General features: G+C 52.2%; 1 protein-coding gene across 1 annotated transcript in view; it reads left to right on the forward strand.

Annotated features, from left to right (window-relative positions):
* TGM2 (transglutaminase 2) overlaps positions 1–15,481 on the forward strand; it is a 32,573-nt gene extending 17,092 nt beyond the window's left edge. Inside the window, exons 7-13 of the mRNA XM_081255752.1 lie at positions 1,650–1,785; positions 2,433–2,536; positions 4,338–4,580; positions 6,474–6,746; positions 11,070–11,230; positions 12,222–12,358; positions 13,078–15,481. Of these exons, the coding sequence (XP_081111878.1) occupies positions 1,650–1,785; positions 2,433–2,536; positions 4,338–4,580; positions 6,474–6,746; positions 11,070–11,230; positions 12,222–12,358; positions 13,078–13,228 (1,205 nt within the window). The 3' untranslated portion in view covers positions 13,229–15,481. The remainder of the gene's footprint in view (positions 1–1,649; positions 1,786–2,432; positions 2,537–4,337; positions 4,581–6,473; positions 6,747–11,069; positions 11,231–12,221; positions 12,359–13,077) is intronic.
* The last annotated feature ends 488 nt before the right edge of the window (positions 15,482–15,969 follow it).

Below are 15,969 nucleotides of genomic sequence, written 5' to 3' on the forward strand. Positions count from 1 at the left end.
TGAGTGGCACAGCCAGGCTTGGAACGAGGTGGGCCCGCCTCTGGCACAGCCTCCTGGCCTTAGACTGTGATGATGAGGCCTCCCGGGACACCGCCCCTGGGACAGGAGTGGAGCCTTGCTCCCTGGGCAGTGGGGACAGGCCTCCCCAAGCCTCAGGTCTGTACTCTGAAGCCTGTCACATGGTGGGGCAAGGCCTGGGGTTGGGACATCAGCCCTTGCCATGAGCAGCAGAGCGTCCAGACTCTACCCAAGTTGAAGGGCACAGGAACCAGGCAAGAGGTGAAGGGTCACAGCTGCTCCTTCCTTCCTCCTCCCAGTGCCCTCATGTCTCCCGGCCAGAATCCAGGGCCATCGGGGAAGCTCTTGCCCTGGTTGATGGTGGGCACAGGGCGAAGGTCACATCCCTGCCCCTCCCCCGTCTCAAAGACTCAACCTCAATCAAAACTAAAAGTAAAACAAAGGTCCTACTGATTATATTTAGTAGGACTTTCTGTTTCACTTCTTTTTTTAGATGTTACTTTCTTTACCTTACCCTGAGACTATGTTACTTTTACATTTTACATAAAAAGTAACATAAAAAACTGAAGGAGGAAGAACACCCATAATTCCCTCTGTCAGGAGCATCTAGCATCACCATTCGGGCAGGATTCGTGCCCGGGGTCTTCGTCCCTCCTCTGCGGTCTATAGATGCCACTTGACATCCTGCCTCTTTGTCACCTATCATTCCAACACCAGTCCCTTTCCCAGTTACTCCGGGCCCTCTGTAAACTGTGCTGAGGCACAAATGCAGGCCCTCCTGGTCCACGATGGAGTCCCAGTGCACCTGAACCCCGGGCTAGAGAGGAGGAAACAAGGCCCAGAGAGGCGAAGGGACTGGCCTCAGGCCACACAGCCTGAAGCAGCTGGGGCTGGAACGGAAGGGCTCCTGACCTTTGTTCCCTCTTCTGCTTGCCCCGCTGTTCACTCCTCACTCTGAATCTCTGTCATTACTTCTTTCCTTCCCTTCCTCCTTTTCTTTCTACCTCACCCACTCCTTCATCCCATTTGACAAATTAGTCTGTGCCAGGCCTGTGCTGGGCTCTGGGGATATAAAATAAGACAGCTCGCTCACTGCCCTCAGAGGATAAATTAAAGAATCCTTCACACACCTGTCTATTGAGAATGATGATGAATCCCCAGTTTTGCTATGAATGCAAATGATGGGGTAATCTAAACCTGGCCGGGTGGCATTCCTGGCCCAGGGAACAGCATATGCCAATGTCCTGGGGCTGTTGGCAGCATGGAGTGCTGGAGGAGCAGTGAGGCCAGTGTGGCTGGAGCAAAGTGTGCAGGAGGTGGTCAGGGGCCAGACCCTGCAGGGCAAGGGCCACGGTGGAGGTCTGGCCTTTGACCTCGAGGGCTGTGGGGAGCCATTGAGGGTTTAGCAGAGGACTGTTAATGTCAAATTTGCATTTAGAGTCTGTTGTTAGCTGTGATGTGAAAGGGAAAGAGTGGACATGGGGCAACCAGCGAGGTGGGTGCCATTGTCCGGGCAAGGGGATGGCACACCCTTACCAGTGTGCAGTGCTCCCACGTGGAGGCCCAAGCAGAGCAGATGTCTCTAGGGCCTCAGCTCATCTAAGCTCTCTCCACCGTGTCCCCCGACCCAGTGCTGCGGTGCCTCGGCGTCCCCACCCGCGTCGTGACCAACTATAACTCGGCCCACGACCAGAACAGCAACCTGCTCATCGAGTACTTCCGCAACGAGTTTGGGGAGATCCAGAGTGACAAGAGCGAGATGATCTGGTGAGGGGGGCACTCAGTGGGAAGGATCCCCTGGAGAGGAAACTTGGGGCCATTTCTCAGAGGAGGTCACATTTGAACTGGGTTAAAAGTTGAACAGTGTTTGGACAAAAGGAAGTGGGCCTTGGAGAGGCTCCGGGAGGGGGACGGCAGGAGCAAAGGCCAAGAGGAAGGAAAGTCAATGCAGGGAGCATGAAAGGGCGTCAGGGAGAACACACCGTCCGGGGTCTGCACTGCCGGGCTAGGGGTCTGGTCTTGATTCCAAAGACTTCAGACTGGAGAGGGGTGTGCTGGTGACCGTGGGGACAGATCGGAAGCAGGGGGCGGGGCTGTGGTCCAGGTGAGTGGTGGTGGGGTCTGAATCCAGGCAGAGCCTGTGAGCTGAAAAAGAAGGAAGAGTCGAGAAATTAGGAGGTCCGGTCAGCTGGGCTTGCAGAGCCACTGAGAGGGGAAAGGAGGAGGGGAGAGGGGTTGAGGACTCCCAGTGTAGGAGGGAGCACCCGACTGGGGCCCCCAGAGGAAGAGCAAAGTGTGTGGGGGGATGTTCCGGGGTCAGCTTAGGACAAGGCGAGTGTGGACAGCCCGCAGGAGGTGACCGTGAACGTCTGCGTGAGAGTCCTGGTCCACGTTCTGCTTTGTTTCCCCAACAGGAACTTCCACTGCTGGGTGGAGTCGTGGATGACCAGGCCTGACCTGCAGCCGGGATACGAGGGGTGGCAGGCCCTGGACCCCACGCCCCAGGAGAAGAGCGAAGGTGGGTAGGCAGGTGTGGCCCCATTACCGAGATGAAGAAACAGAGGCTGGAGGGGACCCACTCAGCAGAGGGGCTCCTCAGCTGGAGAGGGGCAGAGCTGGGATGCTAACCCAGCTCTGGCTGACTCCAAAGAACATTGAGTGTTGGGGGACCTCACTGATATTTTATAAAACACCTCTTTTATAATTAGAAAAGGAATTCATGCACATTGTGGAAAACAGAAAATATGGAGAAGCACAAAGAAAAAAAGTCAAATAGCATCTTTGTCCTCTTCCCCCCAAGAAATTTCATTAACATTCACACACAGCTTCCAATAATTTCAAATGAATCCTTCGTCAGAATAATAGTTTAAATACACACAATATAACACCTAGGGTTCAATTACATTGCAATATAGTTATCAAAATTTTTTAAAATAAATTTGTGATATAGTAATATATGCTTTATATAACAAGATTTATTAGTAGAATCAATAAGTTCCATAATTTTGTGGTAGAGATGAACGCAATCTATATTTCCAGTTATCTGTAACAACTATAAAGAGATATAAAAATATCTGTGGTTCTTATGAGTGACAAGTCATAAGTGCACTTAAGACTGTGGTTTTTGGTCTTCTTTCACAGTCGAAGGAAGTGAAAATAATGATGTAATTTTTTCCCATCCAAGTTTATGAATTCCTGAATTCTATTTGCTGTGCCTTGGGGGTTCCATGGACCCCAGGTTAAGAACTGTTCCTGGGCTTCCGTGGTGGCGCAGTGGTTGAGAGTCCGCCTGCCGATGCAGGGGACATGGGTTCGTGCCCCGGTCTGGGAAGATCCCACGTGCCGCGGAGCGGCTGGGCCCGTGGGCCATGGCCGCTGAGCCTGCGCGTCCGGAGCCTGTGCTCCGCAATGGGAGAGGCCACTGCAGTGAGAGGCCCGCGTACCGCAAAAAAAAAAAAAAAAAAAAGAACTGTTCCTGCACATGGCCTTTCATCCTGGCCCTGTCACTTCTCCATATAGCATTAGCATTTCTCTATCAGATAGTTTTCTGTGATTTTAATTTAATGTTACCACATTCCATCAAATGGACGCACTGTAATATAGCTACCAAGCCTCTAGTCCTCAACGTTTAAATCTGTGACCAGGCAGTGGTAAACCACACCCAGATAAACATCTAGCTCTCTTGTTCATTTCGTTAGCACACACTCCCTGAGTCAGTGTCACACACTGACTGCTACTCTCAGTCTGGGCAGGAAACCAGACAGACACACACCCTTGTAAAGTATTGCCTACTGTTGGCTTCCTCATTTCCTTAAGTGCCTTGGGATACATTTCTGTTTATCAAACACATAGCCATAAGTGTTTGCCAATCCTCATTAGGTAGGTACAAATATCCCCACGTGAAGCCAGGACTCAGAGAAGTTAAGTGACTTCTCCAAGGTCACACAGCTAATAAGAGACTGAGCTGAGATTTGAACCCCAGAAGCTGGGTTCCAGGGTCCCCTGGAATTCTTTTTTTTTTCTTTCATTTTTTGTCTTGTTGCATGCCTTGTAAGATCTCAGTTTCCCAAACCAGGGGTTGAACCCCAGGGCCCCGGCAGTGAAAGCGCAGAGTCCTAACCACTAGACCACCAAGGAACTCCCTCCCCTGGAATTCTTAATTCTTACCTGATGCTGCCTTCTTAGAAATGGAATCCCTGAGTCAAAGGCTATATGGTCTCCAGGTTTTCAGCTACGTGTGGTTGAATTGTGGAAGATTTTGGAGGTACCACCCTCCCCTCAGCCCAGGCTTGTCTTACCCTCCTCCTCCTCCCAACCAGGGACATACTGCTGTGGCCCGGTTCCCGTTCGTGCCATCAAGGTGGGCAACCTGAGCACCAAGTACGATGCCCCTTTCGTCTTTGCCGAGGTCAACGCCGACGTGGTGGATTGGATCCGGCAGGATGATGGGTCCATGCACAAGTCCATCAACCGCTCCCTGGTCGTTGGGCAGAAGATCAGCACAAAGAGTGTGGGCAGAGATGAGCGGGAGGACATTACCCACAGCTACAAGTACCCGGAGGGTAGGGGCCCTCGGCTCATCACTGCCTTGTGGATAAGCAGCTTGTTTACCAGCCCAGAGGGCGTGTGTGTGTGTGTGTGTGTGTGTGTGTGTGTGTGTGTGTGTGTGTGTGTGTGTGTGTGTGTGTGTGTGTGTGTGTGTGTGTGTGTGTGTGTGTGTGTGTGTGTGTGTGTGTGTGTGTGTGTGTGTGTGTGTGTGTTTTCTGGCAGCTTGCAAACAACAATGATCTGTAGGTTACTCTCCATTTCAAGAAATTCCTTAGAATCAGGTGCAAACTTGACAAACACACTGGGGGCAGGGGGACAGTGGTAAAGGATTATTCATTTAGGAAAAGAATTCCACAAAAATATGTCATTTGGTTTTTAAGCCTCACTTTCTTTGTTAGTTTGACTCAATAAAACTGAAAGGGATGGCTGTTATACAAGAGAGGCTTTCATCTTAACAGAAAAATCATGATGTCCATGTTGTTTAACAGAGCTTATTAGTGGTGGGAGCTCCAAGAATAGATGGTCAATTCCATGCTTTTTTTTTTTTTTTTAAATCTTTATTTATTTATTTATTTATTTGGCTGCACTGGGTCTTAGCTGCGGCATGCGTGATTTTTAGTTGTGGCATGCGGGATCTTTAGTTGCAGCATGAGGGATCTAGTTCCCTGACCAGGGATCGAAGCCGGGCCCCTTGCATTGGGAGCACGGGTCTTAACCACTGGACCACCAGGGAGGTCCCTCCATGCTTTTTTATTGCAACCTATTTGTGCTGAAGAGGCTTGGAAGTCCAGAGAGGCCACGGAAGAGAAGTTCCTGGAACTCTGTAGTGTTAATTGTTTTAGCATTTCACACACAGGTGGGGAAGTGGGCATGAAGGTAGATTGGAAAGGTTTAAAGAGAAATGGACCAAAAGAAACTTAAAGATAATAAGATGGGCTCAATCAGACACAAAGATGAAGCTTCTTTCTGCTACTAATATTAAATCAGTAGTGGGAAAAAGATGTGGTTTACTTTAAAAATTGAATTTGAGCACATCCAATGGCCAATTCAATAGACAGATATTTTCTAAGCATCTACGGTCTGTGCCAAGCACAGTAGGGTTCACAGAAGTGACTAAGAAACCACAACCTTTATCTGACCCCTGTTGACTCTCCAGGGCTGACTGGGGATTGGGTAATAAGTGGCTGTGCTCTAGTGGGAAGGGCTAAAGCAGAAGGAAAAGATGCTTTCCCTGGCCTCTGAAAGGTCTAGAGCTGATGATTTGATAGAAGAAATAAATATGTACCCAACAACACCGGGGACAAAAATAAAAGGCACATGGGGAGAAGTAAATGGAATATAAAGCAGGGGGCAGTCATTCCTGCTGGAAAGCTCAACAGGTAGAGAAGGGAGGGAAAGGATTTCAGGTAGAAGTGGTCCCTGTGCAAATGCTTAGAGGTGAGAAAGTTCTCATTGTATCAGTGCCTACTAGGCACCAAACACTGTTGTAGGCATTGGGTATGACTTAAGATTAAGTAAAACACAGTCTTACTCCTCAAGAGGCTTGAGAGTGTAAGCATATGAACAGAAAAAAAACCTGGTGGGCCAAAACACCATGACAGGCAATAGGCAGCTATGAAACTCCAAAAGACATTGTGACTCTTTCATCCTGGGAAAGGAGGAGTCAGAGAAGGCATCCTGGAAGAGGGGTCATTTGGGGATGGGTCTTGAGGGATGTATAGGAGTTCACTTGTGGAAAGTAAATAAAATACTCTTTCCTCCTCCTGGCACAGTAATGTAAAGAAGGGGCTCCCTCAGGGGTGCTTTGAGTCACCAGGACTCTGAGAAGCCAGCTTGCCCTGCTCCCAGCCTCCTTCTCATTGGTTCCCCTTCCAGCTGTGATGAAGCTCTCTTCCGTGTCCCCACAGGGTCTGCAGAGGAGAGGGAAGCCTTCACAAGGGCCAACCACCAGAACAAACTGGCTGATAAAGAGGAGACAGGGGTGGCCATGCGGATCCGTGTGGGCCAGGGCATGAACAGGGGCAGCGACTTCGACGTCTTTGCCTACATCACCAACAACACTGCCAAGGACCACACTGGCTGCCTCCTGCTCTGTGCCCGCACCGTCAGCTACAACGGGATCCTGGGACCCGAGTGTGGCACCAAGAACCTGCTCAACTTTTCCCTGGAGCCCTTCTCTGGTAAGGCCCTGTGTTCCTGGAGCAGCTGTTGACCACCCTGACGACATGCTAGGTCGTGCCCTGAGAGCTGAATGTGTGCCATCTACCTCACAGACACTCCCATTGCCCTCACTGTGGGTCAGGCCCTGTCCTCGCACTTTATAAATAGCAACCCAGTTCCTTCTTATAACAAAAGTAGGAGGTGGATTCTTTTATGGCCCCATTTTCCAGATGAGAAGACTGAGCACAGAGAGGTTAAGTAACTTTCCCAAGGCCACACAGGAAGTGACAGGACAGAGACTTGAACCTGTACTCGTAGCAACTATTCTATTTCATTCCATCTCATCTTCACAGGACCCCTGACTGCTTTCCCAGACTCTCTGCTGCCCCTTCCAGCAAATTCCTTTCCTCCGTCTCCAGCAACTCACACTACAGGTGCCTCTCCCCAGAGCCCCTTTGAGAACCTCTCCTATTTCTCTGGAGGTTCTCAGGCTCAGAGAGAAGAGATTCAAGACCAGCACTACCCAGAGAACTTTCTGTGATATAAGGATGTCCTGTATCTGCGTGGTCCAGTGCAGTGGCCACTAGCTCCATGTGGCTATCGTGGGCTTGCAGTGTGGCTGGTGTAATTATGGGACTAAAGTTTTAATTTCACTTAAACAGCCGCATGTGGCCGGAAGCTGCCATACTGGACAGTGTGGCTCTAACAGTGATAGGAAAGGAAAGGCTCTGATCTTTTCCTCTTCCATGGCTCCAGTGCCTGGCCCGGCCTCCCTGGGAGCAGATTCCCTTCCCCGTTTGGGGCTGAAATGATGTCAATAGCTCACCCAGCCCTCAACCCTGGGCAGAGCCTCTGTCGCTCTGGCTTCTTGGTCGGACGCCTGCACAGTCATCGTCCCCTTGATCCCTTTCACTGCTGGCTTTGTCACCACTACTGGTTATCTCCCTAAAATTAAGCTGGAGACCCTGAGAGGGGCTGTGGCTGCCGAGGTCACTTAGGGAGGCAGCACGGAGCCCAGTCTCCTATCCCCCCCAGCAGCCCATTCTCCGTTCCTGCACTTGGAGCCTGTGGGCATGTGGAGGGCAGGGGGGTCTTCGAGTTGGGAGAGGACCTGGGGTCAGCATGATCTGAGTAGAACATCAGTCAACCCTGGAGTCTCTATCTCAGGCCCATCTCAGGCACCCTGGAGCCACACACCAGGACAGAGCAGACCCTCTGTCAGGGTCCCTGAGCAGCGGCAGACTCTAGGGGCAGAGCCACGTGGCACCAGGGCTGGGGCCCCAACACTTAGGCGTGTTCGGAGGCCAGACTTGGCTTTGAATCTGGCCTCTCCCACCTTCTATTATTATTATTATTATTATTATTATTAATTTTGGTCACGCCATGTGGCGTGTGGGATCTTAGTTCCCCGACCAGGGATCCAACCTGTGCCCCATGCATTGGGAGCTCGGAGTCTTAACCATTGGACCACCAGGGAAGAACCTCTCCCACCTTCTAGATGTATAACCTTGGGCCTTGAATCACACTCATCCATCAAATGGGGCATTAGCATGCCCCTCATGGGCTGCGAAGGAGATGTGTGCTCAGGAAAGATCTGGAAAGTGTATAATGGTGCCTGGACACGGGGGAGCTCTTCACTCTTCGCTGAGCAAGGGCCGACAGGTGTGGGGAGGCCGAAAAGCGTCTTTCCTGAACCCTGCTGTGCCAGGCAATGGTCTCAGGGCCGGGCTCAGTGCTTCCTGAGTCACTGCCAACCTTGCTGGTATGCAGAGGACCCAGCTCTCATCTCCACATCCAGGCCCCGAGGCAGGGGCAGGGCTCCATCCCTATAGGTGTGTGGGGTGGTCGGGATACCGAGGTCCTAGTTCCTGCAGTTCTGCCCACAGGCTGTGGGCTCCTGGGTATTTCTCTTCTCCATTCCAGGCCCCGGGTTCCCTATTTGTACAAAGGCTGGTTCATCTTTGAAGAGCCCTTCCAGCCCCTTTGTGTGAATGCACACGTGTCAGTTCTTCCTCAGGCTCAGAACCGCTTCAAAGGGAGGAACTGCCTTTCCTGGAATGTGTATCGTAAGGTGAACTCCAACCTGAGCCAGGGATGCCAGAATAACTTCCACCCAGGCTGCTGTTGAGTCACCCTTTGCCTCCCAGATACCCTCAGGTCTTTCGCAGCATTCTTCTGCTTCAGCCACAGCCGCCAGGGTTTCTTCCTGAGGATGTGTTCGCAGCGGAGGGGTCCCTCCTGCTACGGAGACCTCTGCGGGGCACAGCCTGTTGGGAGAGGGCAGAGGAGGGCAGTGGTCCTGCGTGTTGCCCTCAGGTGGGGCTAGGCCAGGATGCCCTATTGAGGCCTCCAAGGCCAAAGTCAACCTGAGAGTGATTCTCCCACCCTGTGAGACCCTGAACTTTGTCTGACTTGCTGGTTATTCTTTGATGATAAGATCTGGGGGATTTCCATGTGCTAGCGGACAGGAAGCCAGGCCTAGGACAGCTGAACTGAATCCAGCTGACCCCCACCCCGCCTCCTTGCTCTCTCCCTTCCTGCCACCGCCCCCCCTTCTCTCTCTCTGGATACCCTCACCCCTCCAGGTGGGTCATGAGGAATGCAGGCAGCGTGATCTCTGTGATGATCAAAGGAATCATCTAAGGAGTGAATAGACACTAACCGCAAATGTTTCCCTCTTTCAGCCAGCATCTGGCCCGAAGCCAAGGCCAGGGCCCCTGGCCTGTAGATGGCAGTTCTCAAAGGTCCAGCCCCACCCTGGCCTAAGCCTCCTGGAAAAGTTCACAGCTGGGGCCCCCTCCTCCAGGCCCCTGGAGGACAATGGTTTCCGTCTTTCCTGTGGAGCTGGTCAGAGTTTCCACTGTGCTCCACCAGGTCCTGACCCAGGAATTCTCACTCCTTTTTGTCCTTTTTGGCAGAAGCTTTGGTTTCCCCCCCACACACACATCATCTGAGCAGAGGTTGGGGCAGATCCACCCCAGGAATGAGTGACTAGAGGGCTGGGCACACATTTTCCACAGAGTGGGACGGGGAACACCAGTGTGCCCAGCCAGGACCTGGACCTTGACTCATGCAGAGAGAAGGTGACCGTCTGCTCAGGCCTTCACGGCCCTAGAGATGACCTCCCAGCGGGTGCTCACTGGCCCGGGCACCCCAGACCCTTGCTTAACCTCCCTCTTTAACAGTAAGCTCGGGTCTCAAACTCAGAGCCCTCAGCAGGTGAGAATATTGGCCCGAATTGAATAAACATGACTTTGTTTGCTGGTGTTTGTTTTTACCAGCTTCCTGCTACTTATGGTAAATGAGACAGTTTTTCTGCAAATAATGATGAAAAGGTTCCCTAAGCAAAGAAGGTTAAAAAGTGTAAAGCGAGGGGACTGAAAGAAAAATTATTTCATGAGGAGTTAGTTACTCAGACATGTGAAAAACCACATGAATGGCTGGAGTTTGGGAAACGCTGGTCTAGTGCAGGGACGGAGGGACAGATGGCAGAAAAAGAAGAAATAGCATCTCCCGTCGTGGCACTGGGACAGTGAGGAGAGGTTGGCTGGGCTCCACGGAGCCCCAAGACCATCCCTCCAACACTTGTTTGATGGGGGGAAGCCCGAGGAGCAGAAGGGATTTTTCCCAAGGTTCCCTGCGACCGGGTGAACAAGCAGGGCCTGTGGAGAATCAGTCCTGTGCCCTTTTCACTGCTCCTTTCTGCCTCCTGTAAGCTGACCCCTGGTGCCGTAAGGCTTCAGTGTTCTTGTCAGAGAAATGGGGCTGCAATCCACACTTTGCTTCTCTGCAGCGGGAGGGGTTGGCCCTGCCGGCTTTTTTCTCACCCCTATCACTTGTGTGGCTTTTGCTCTGAAATGACCTCTGGTCTTAGCTCTGCCCAGCGGGTGCCAGATGTCCCAGGGAACAGAGGGAACAGAGGAGAAACAGAGAGGGGAGGTCATCTTCCCAGGCTCACACAGTCAGACAGTGGCCAAGCAGGGCCAGCTCTCCTGATCTGAACACTTACTGGCAGAAGTGTTTCTTCATCTGTAAATGGGTGCAATTCTACCGACCTCATGGGGGGAAATGGAGGTCCTGAGAGGTGGAGTGACTTGCCCAGCATCCCCAGTTAGCGAAGGGCAGAGGCAGGATTAAAGCCCAAGCCTCCCCTCCCCACTTCCTCCCTGGGAGCCTTGGAGCCAGGGCAGGTGAGGGAAAGTGCTGGGACATGCCCATCCATTCACCAGCTGTGTGACCTCGAGTTCATTCCTTGCCCTCTCTGTGCCTTGTGGAGATGCCATAGGAGAGGTGGGGGCCACGATTCAGATGTCATGCGTGCTCTCCCCTCTCCCCTCCTGCAGAGAAGAGCATTCCCCTTCGAATCCTCTACGAAAAGTATTGTGACTGCCTGACCGAGTCGAACCTCATCAAGGTGCGGGGCCTCTTCGTTGAGCCAGCGGCCAACAGCTACCTGCTGGCTGAGAGGGACATCTATCTGGAGAATCCAGAAATCAAGATCCGGGTAAGGGCTGGCTGGGTCCCTGGACAGGTGCCCACACGTGCATGCACCTCCCTCCCTACAACCTCAAGATCTCTGATGCCCCAGGTCCCTCAGATCCTAGGTTCATCAAAGAAAAGCATCATGAAGCAGAATTTGGGACTCACAGCCTCTAGGAATGAATCCTAAAATTCCAGAGTAGTAGGATCATGGCACTTAGGGAGGGATCTCAGACTCATGGACCCTTAAAAGCTAAACTACTAATGCTAGATTCCCAGGTCCTGGGGCCCTGGTGGGGCAGGAAGGGATGTGTTGTTAAGGGCACAGACTCTGGAGTCTATTTATTCATCTATAAAATGGGTGTTGTAAGGATTAAATGTGCATCTACAGGAAGCACATAGAACCATATCCAGCACATTATGAGGGCTCAATAAAAACTGACTATTCTTATCACCACCTTCATGGTCATCGTAGTGATTCACTTGGAGGAGTCACAGCCCCAGATCCCCAAACGCTGCAGTTACAAATAAATGGTAAAGAGCAGAGAAGGAGGGAGTGAGCGCTGTGTGCCAGACAGTCTGCTAGGAGCTTGCACATATTAGCTCAGTTAATCCTCAGGAGAGCCCTGCAGTCAGGCATTTCTCTCCTGTGAAGAAACCAAGGCTCAGAGAGGGTAGTAACTTTGCCAAGGTCACACAGTGAGAAAGGGGCAGAGATCAGCCTGGCTCCAAAGACTCTGATCTTTCCACCCTAGACCCTAGAATGAGGGAGGCATTTTACACATCCTGTGGGTTGCGTGGAGCCTCACTTCAGCTCCATGAAGGAGGCCTGGGCAGGTGTCATCATCTGTGTTTTCCAGATGAGGCGAGGAATGTTAGCGGCGGAGCTAGGCAGGCATTGGGCCAAACTGCAGCAAAGATGGAGATGGCCCCGTTGGGACCCTGCATGCCCTTGAGGGGCTGTGGACTGCTCTCCCTCCGTGCTGCCCCTTACATCTGCCCCATGCCTCCTCTAGATCCTGGGAGAGCCCAGGCGGAATCGCAAGCTGGTGGCTGAGGTGTCCCTGCGGAACCCGCTCACCGTGCCGCTGTCAGGCTGCACCTTCACCGTGGAGGGGGCGGGCCTGACCAATGAGCAGAAGACAGTGGAAATGTAAGTGCTGGTCCCTCCAGCTTGGGGGCCTGGGAGCAGAGGGCAGATGCTGCGGGGGGAAGGGCACCCTCCGGCACTGAACCCAGGCCCGTAACCCCCTCTTCTCCCTTCCCACACACCCACCCACACACCTGCCTAATATTCCCCCGTGTCTACGCCCCAATACCCACACGTTAGCTGCGTTCTGTGCACATGTGTTCACAGACCTAAACAGGTACACATTCACTAAGCACCCACCTCGGGACACCCGAGTCCTCACATACACACAGGTGTACATGCGTGCCTGTGTGGTGTACCCTCATGGATACATATTTATATATACGTACACTTACGAGCATACACACTTCTTCTTTGTCACTTTTTCATTGTAATTTACAGAGTAAAGCATACAAGTCACGTATGTACAGCTCAATGCATTTTCATGCATGTGGTCACGTGAGCATCCACACTCTTACCCCCAAGCACACCATCCACTTTCATGTACACACACACACACACACACACACACACACACACCAGCCCCTCTACACATAGGAGGGCAGATGGCCCAGGCCTTCGGAGAGTGGTGAGCGGGACCCGTTTTATTCTGTTGGCACAAAGCTATACATCCATGGAGTTTCTGGGCTAAGATCTCAGTAGTCACGTGTCATCCTGGCCTGTCCCCCTCGTGGGGACGAGGCCAGGGCCCTGACCTCGCCCTCTTTCTCTCTCCCTCCCAGCCCGGACCCCGTGGAGGCGGGGGAGGAAGTCAAGGTGAGGGTGGACCTGGTGCCTCTGCAGGCGGGCCGCCACAAGCTGGTGGTGAACTTCGAGAGCGACAGGCTGAAGGCCGTGAAGGGCTTCAGGAACGTCATTGTTAACACCTCCTAAGGGCCCCCGTGCCAGCCCCACCTGAGCCAGCCGACGGCCCCCAACTTGACCCCAATCTTTATCCCAAGCTAATGAGCAAAATTTGCCCCTTCTTGGGCCCCAGACCCCAGGGCAGGGTGGGCTGCCTATGGGGGCTCTTTGGAATCGAATGTACTTCTGGCCCATCTGGTCCCCCTGAGCCTGGCTCCCCACCTCCCTCACCTGTGAGGAATGTTTTGTGCCTCCACAGTAGGAACCCTGATCTTGGCTGACTGGGCCTGGGGGGTGGGCCGGGGAGGAGGGACTCCAGCCTCCCTTCCCAGCCCAGATGCCATTTGGAAAGCCACTGACCACCCGCCATATTGTTTCATCAACTCCAGAGCCCCTTCCCTGGGAGCAGGCAAAAAACAGTGTGCCCAGTGACCAGATCAAGGAGCTCAGCTCCCTAGGGTGTCCTGAACCCCTTCCCCAGATTGTGCCCAGGCCCCAGGGGCCGTTGGCAGAGCCTGAGCAGGTGCAGATCGGGAGGGTCCCAGGAATAGTCCAGACCCAAGCTCTCCCCACATCCCAGCAGCCCCGGCCCAACAGTACCCCCACACCCTGCAATTGTGAGGCACCTACTAAGTGCTTCCTGGGCTCACACGGCCACCAACCCATTTAATTTCCATGGGAAACTGCAGAGTGGGAGCTGCTTTCTCGTTGAGGAGACTGCAGCTTGGAGAAGGGAGGTGGCCCGCCCTGCACCACTGGATATTTGCAAGGCTGCTTAATATAAAGGTGCAGGAATGGAGCCAGGCCTTCTGACTCTTGAGTCCAGGGCCCCGTTCACCACACCAGCCCTGACCTGACTGTCAGAGGGGCCATTTGGGGCCTGATCAAAAAGGATCCAGTTAGGATGAGGAGGTGGGGAGGAAATTGGAGGGGTTAGAGCCCTGGGTTTGAGCCCCAAGTCTGGCCCGCCACTGCCTTCCCCTCTCTGGGCCTCAGTCTGCTCATCGGTCACAGAGTGGTTGAACCAGCTCATCTCCAAGGCCCCTTCAGCTGTGCACTTCTGGTGCCTTATATGACTCAGCCTTGCCAATGACATTGAGTCTTACTCCCTGGCTTCACAGAGCCTTAGGTCACAGGCCAGGATGTTTCGGAGAATGAGACCATGACCATGACCACCTTCCTGCCCCCAGCCCTGTCCGAGTCCCCCACCTGTGCCCAGGCATCTTCCTTCAGAGCCCAGTTCTAGGGGAAAAGAGCCCCACAGCCCCTGTCCTACCCATGACCTCACCCACCACAATGCGTAGACTTCACAGGAGGCTTAGTTGCCTGTGCTGGTCACTCACCAACAAGGCTGGCATCTCAGCCACCCCCTCTTTGAAGAGCCAGGGCCCTGGAACACAGCCCTTGCCCCTGACTAAGCTCGGGGACCCCACAAGTTGCCATCTCTGACTTTACCCCTCGCTCTCTCCATGTGACTGGGCCTCCCTCAGCCTGGAAAAGGGAAGCGGGGAGAATTCTGTATCTGGAGTGGGGTCAAAGCCTCCAGAGTCCCCCAAATCGCAGAGAGGGATTTGGGGAAAGTCACGCTGATGCACTTAGAACTTTCTGCTTTGCACAGGAAGAAGCACTTGAGCCAATATATATATGTTCTATTCTATATACATATTGCTCAATTTCTCTATGGTTTTATAAATACTTTTGGGTTCCAAGCAAGCCGTAGATGTGCTTTTGAGCCACACAGAGCAAGTACTGAAATAAAAGAGCTTATTTTTCACATTCAAACCAGGTCTGTTCTGTTCGCTGCCTGCTTTTGAGGAGGGTGGGTGGGTGAGCTCACTTAACATCTGGACCAGCCACTTCCTGCCTAAGAGCCTTTCCCTAGCCTCAGCACCTCCCTCAGATCGAAACTTTACTGGCATTCAATGCTCTACAACTGTCCAGCTCCACCTCCAGCCCCTTCTCCAAACAAACCACGTTCAGACCAGAATGAACTGCCTGTATCTCTTCTAACATCCTGTGTACTTGTCAACCTCTTAGCCTGGAATCCCCCTCTTTTTCCTTACCCAGCTTGTGAACTCCTATTCAAAGTCACCTCTTCTGTGAAGCCTACCCAGATTTCTTCTCAGAACCCTGGAACATGGACAACTCAAACATTTATCACAGTGACTTTTAGTTCCATGTTGATATACCTGTCCCGCTCCCCATCCTGTCTGAAGTCCCCAAGGGCAGAGACCAAGCATCTCTTAAACAGACACTAATAAATGCTGGATCAATGTGTTTCAACTCAGCTCCCATAAGACCAGTGCTGTCCAGTAGAAATATAACGTGAGCCACAAATGCAAGCCATATATGTAATTTAAATTTTCTAGTGGCCATATAAAAAGAGAAAAAGAAACAGGTAAAATACATTTTAATAATGCATTTAATTTCATATGTCTGAAATATTGTATTGCAACACATAATCAACATAAAAATTATGAGATATTTTACATTCTTAATTTTCATACAAAGTCTTTTAATGTGGTGTGTATTTTACACTGACAGCCTGTTCCAATTCGAACTAGCTGCGTTTCAAGTGCTCCATGGCTGCAGGTGGCTACTGGCTACTACATTGTGTTACCGAGCAAGGGCTCATGTTCCTGCCACACAGAAAGCCAAACTCTGACAGTGGGTGTTTGAAGCAAAGTAAGGTTTTATTTGCAGGGCGCCAAGCAAGGAGAATGGGCAGCTCATGCTCAAAAGACCTGAACACCCCGATGGCTTTCAGGGGA

The sequence above is a fragment of the Mesoplodon bidens genome (genome assembly GCF_964165515.1).
Source record: "Mesoplodon bidens genome assembly, chromosome: 15".
In the NCBI taxonomy this organism is placed as follows: Eukaryota; Metazoa; Chordata; class Mammalia; order Artiodactyla; family Ziphiidae; genus Mesoplodon; species Mesoplodon bidens.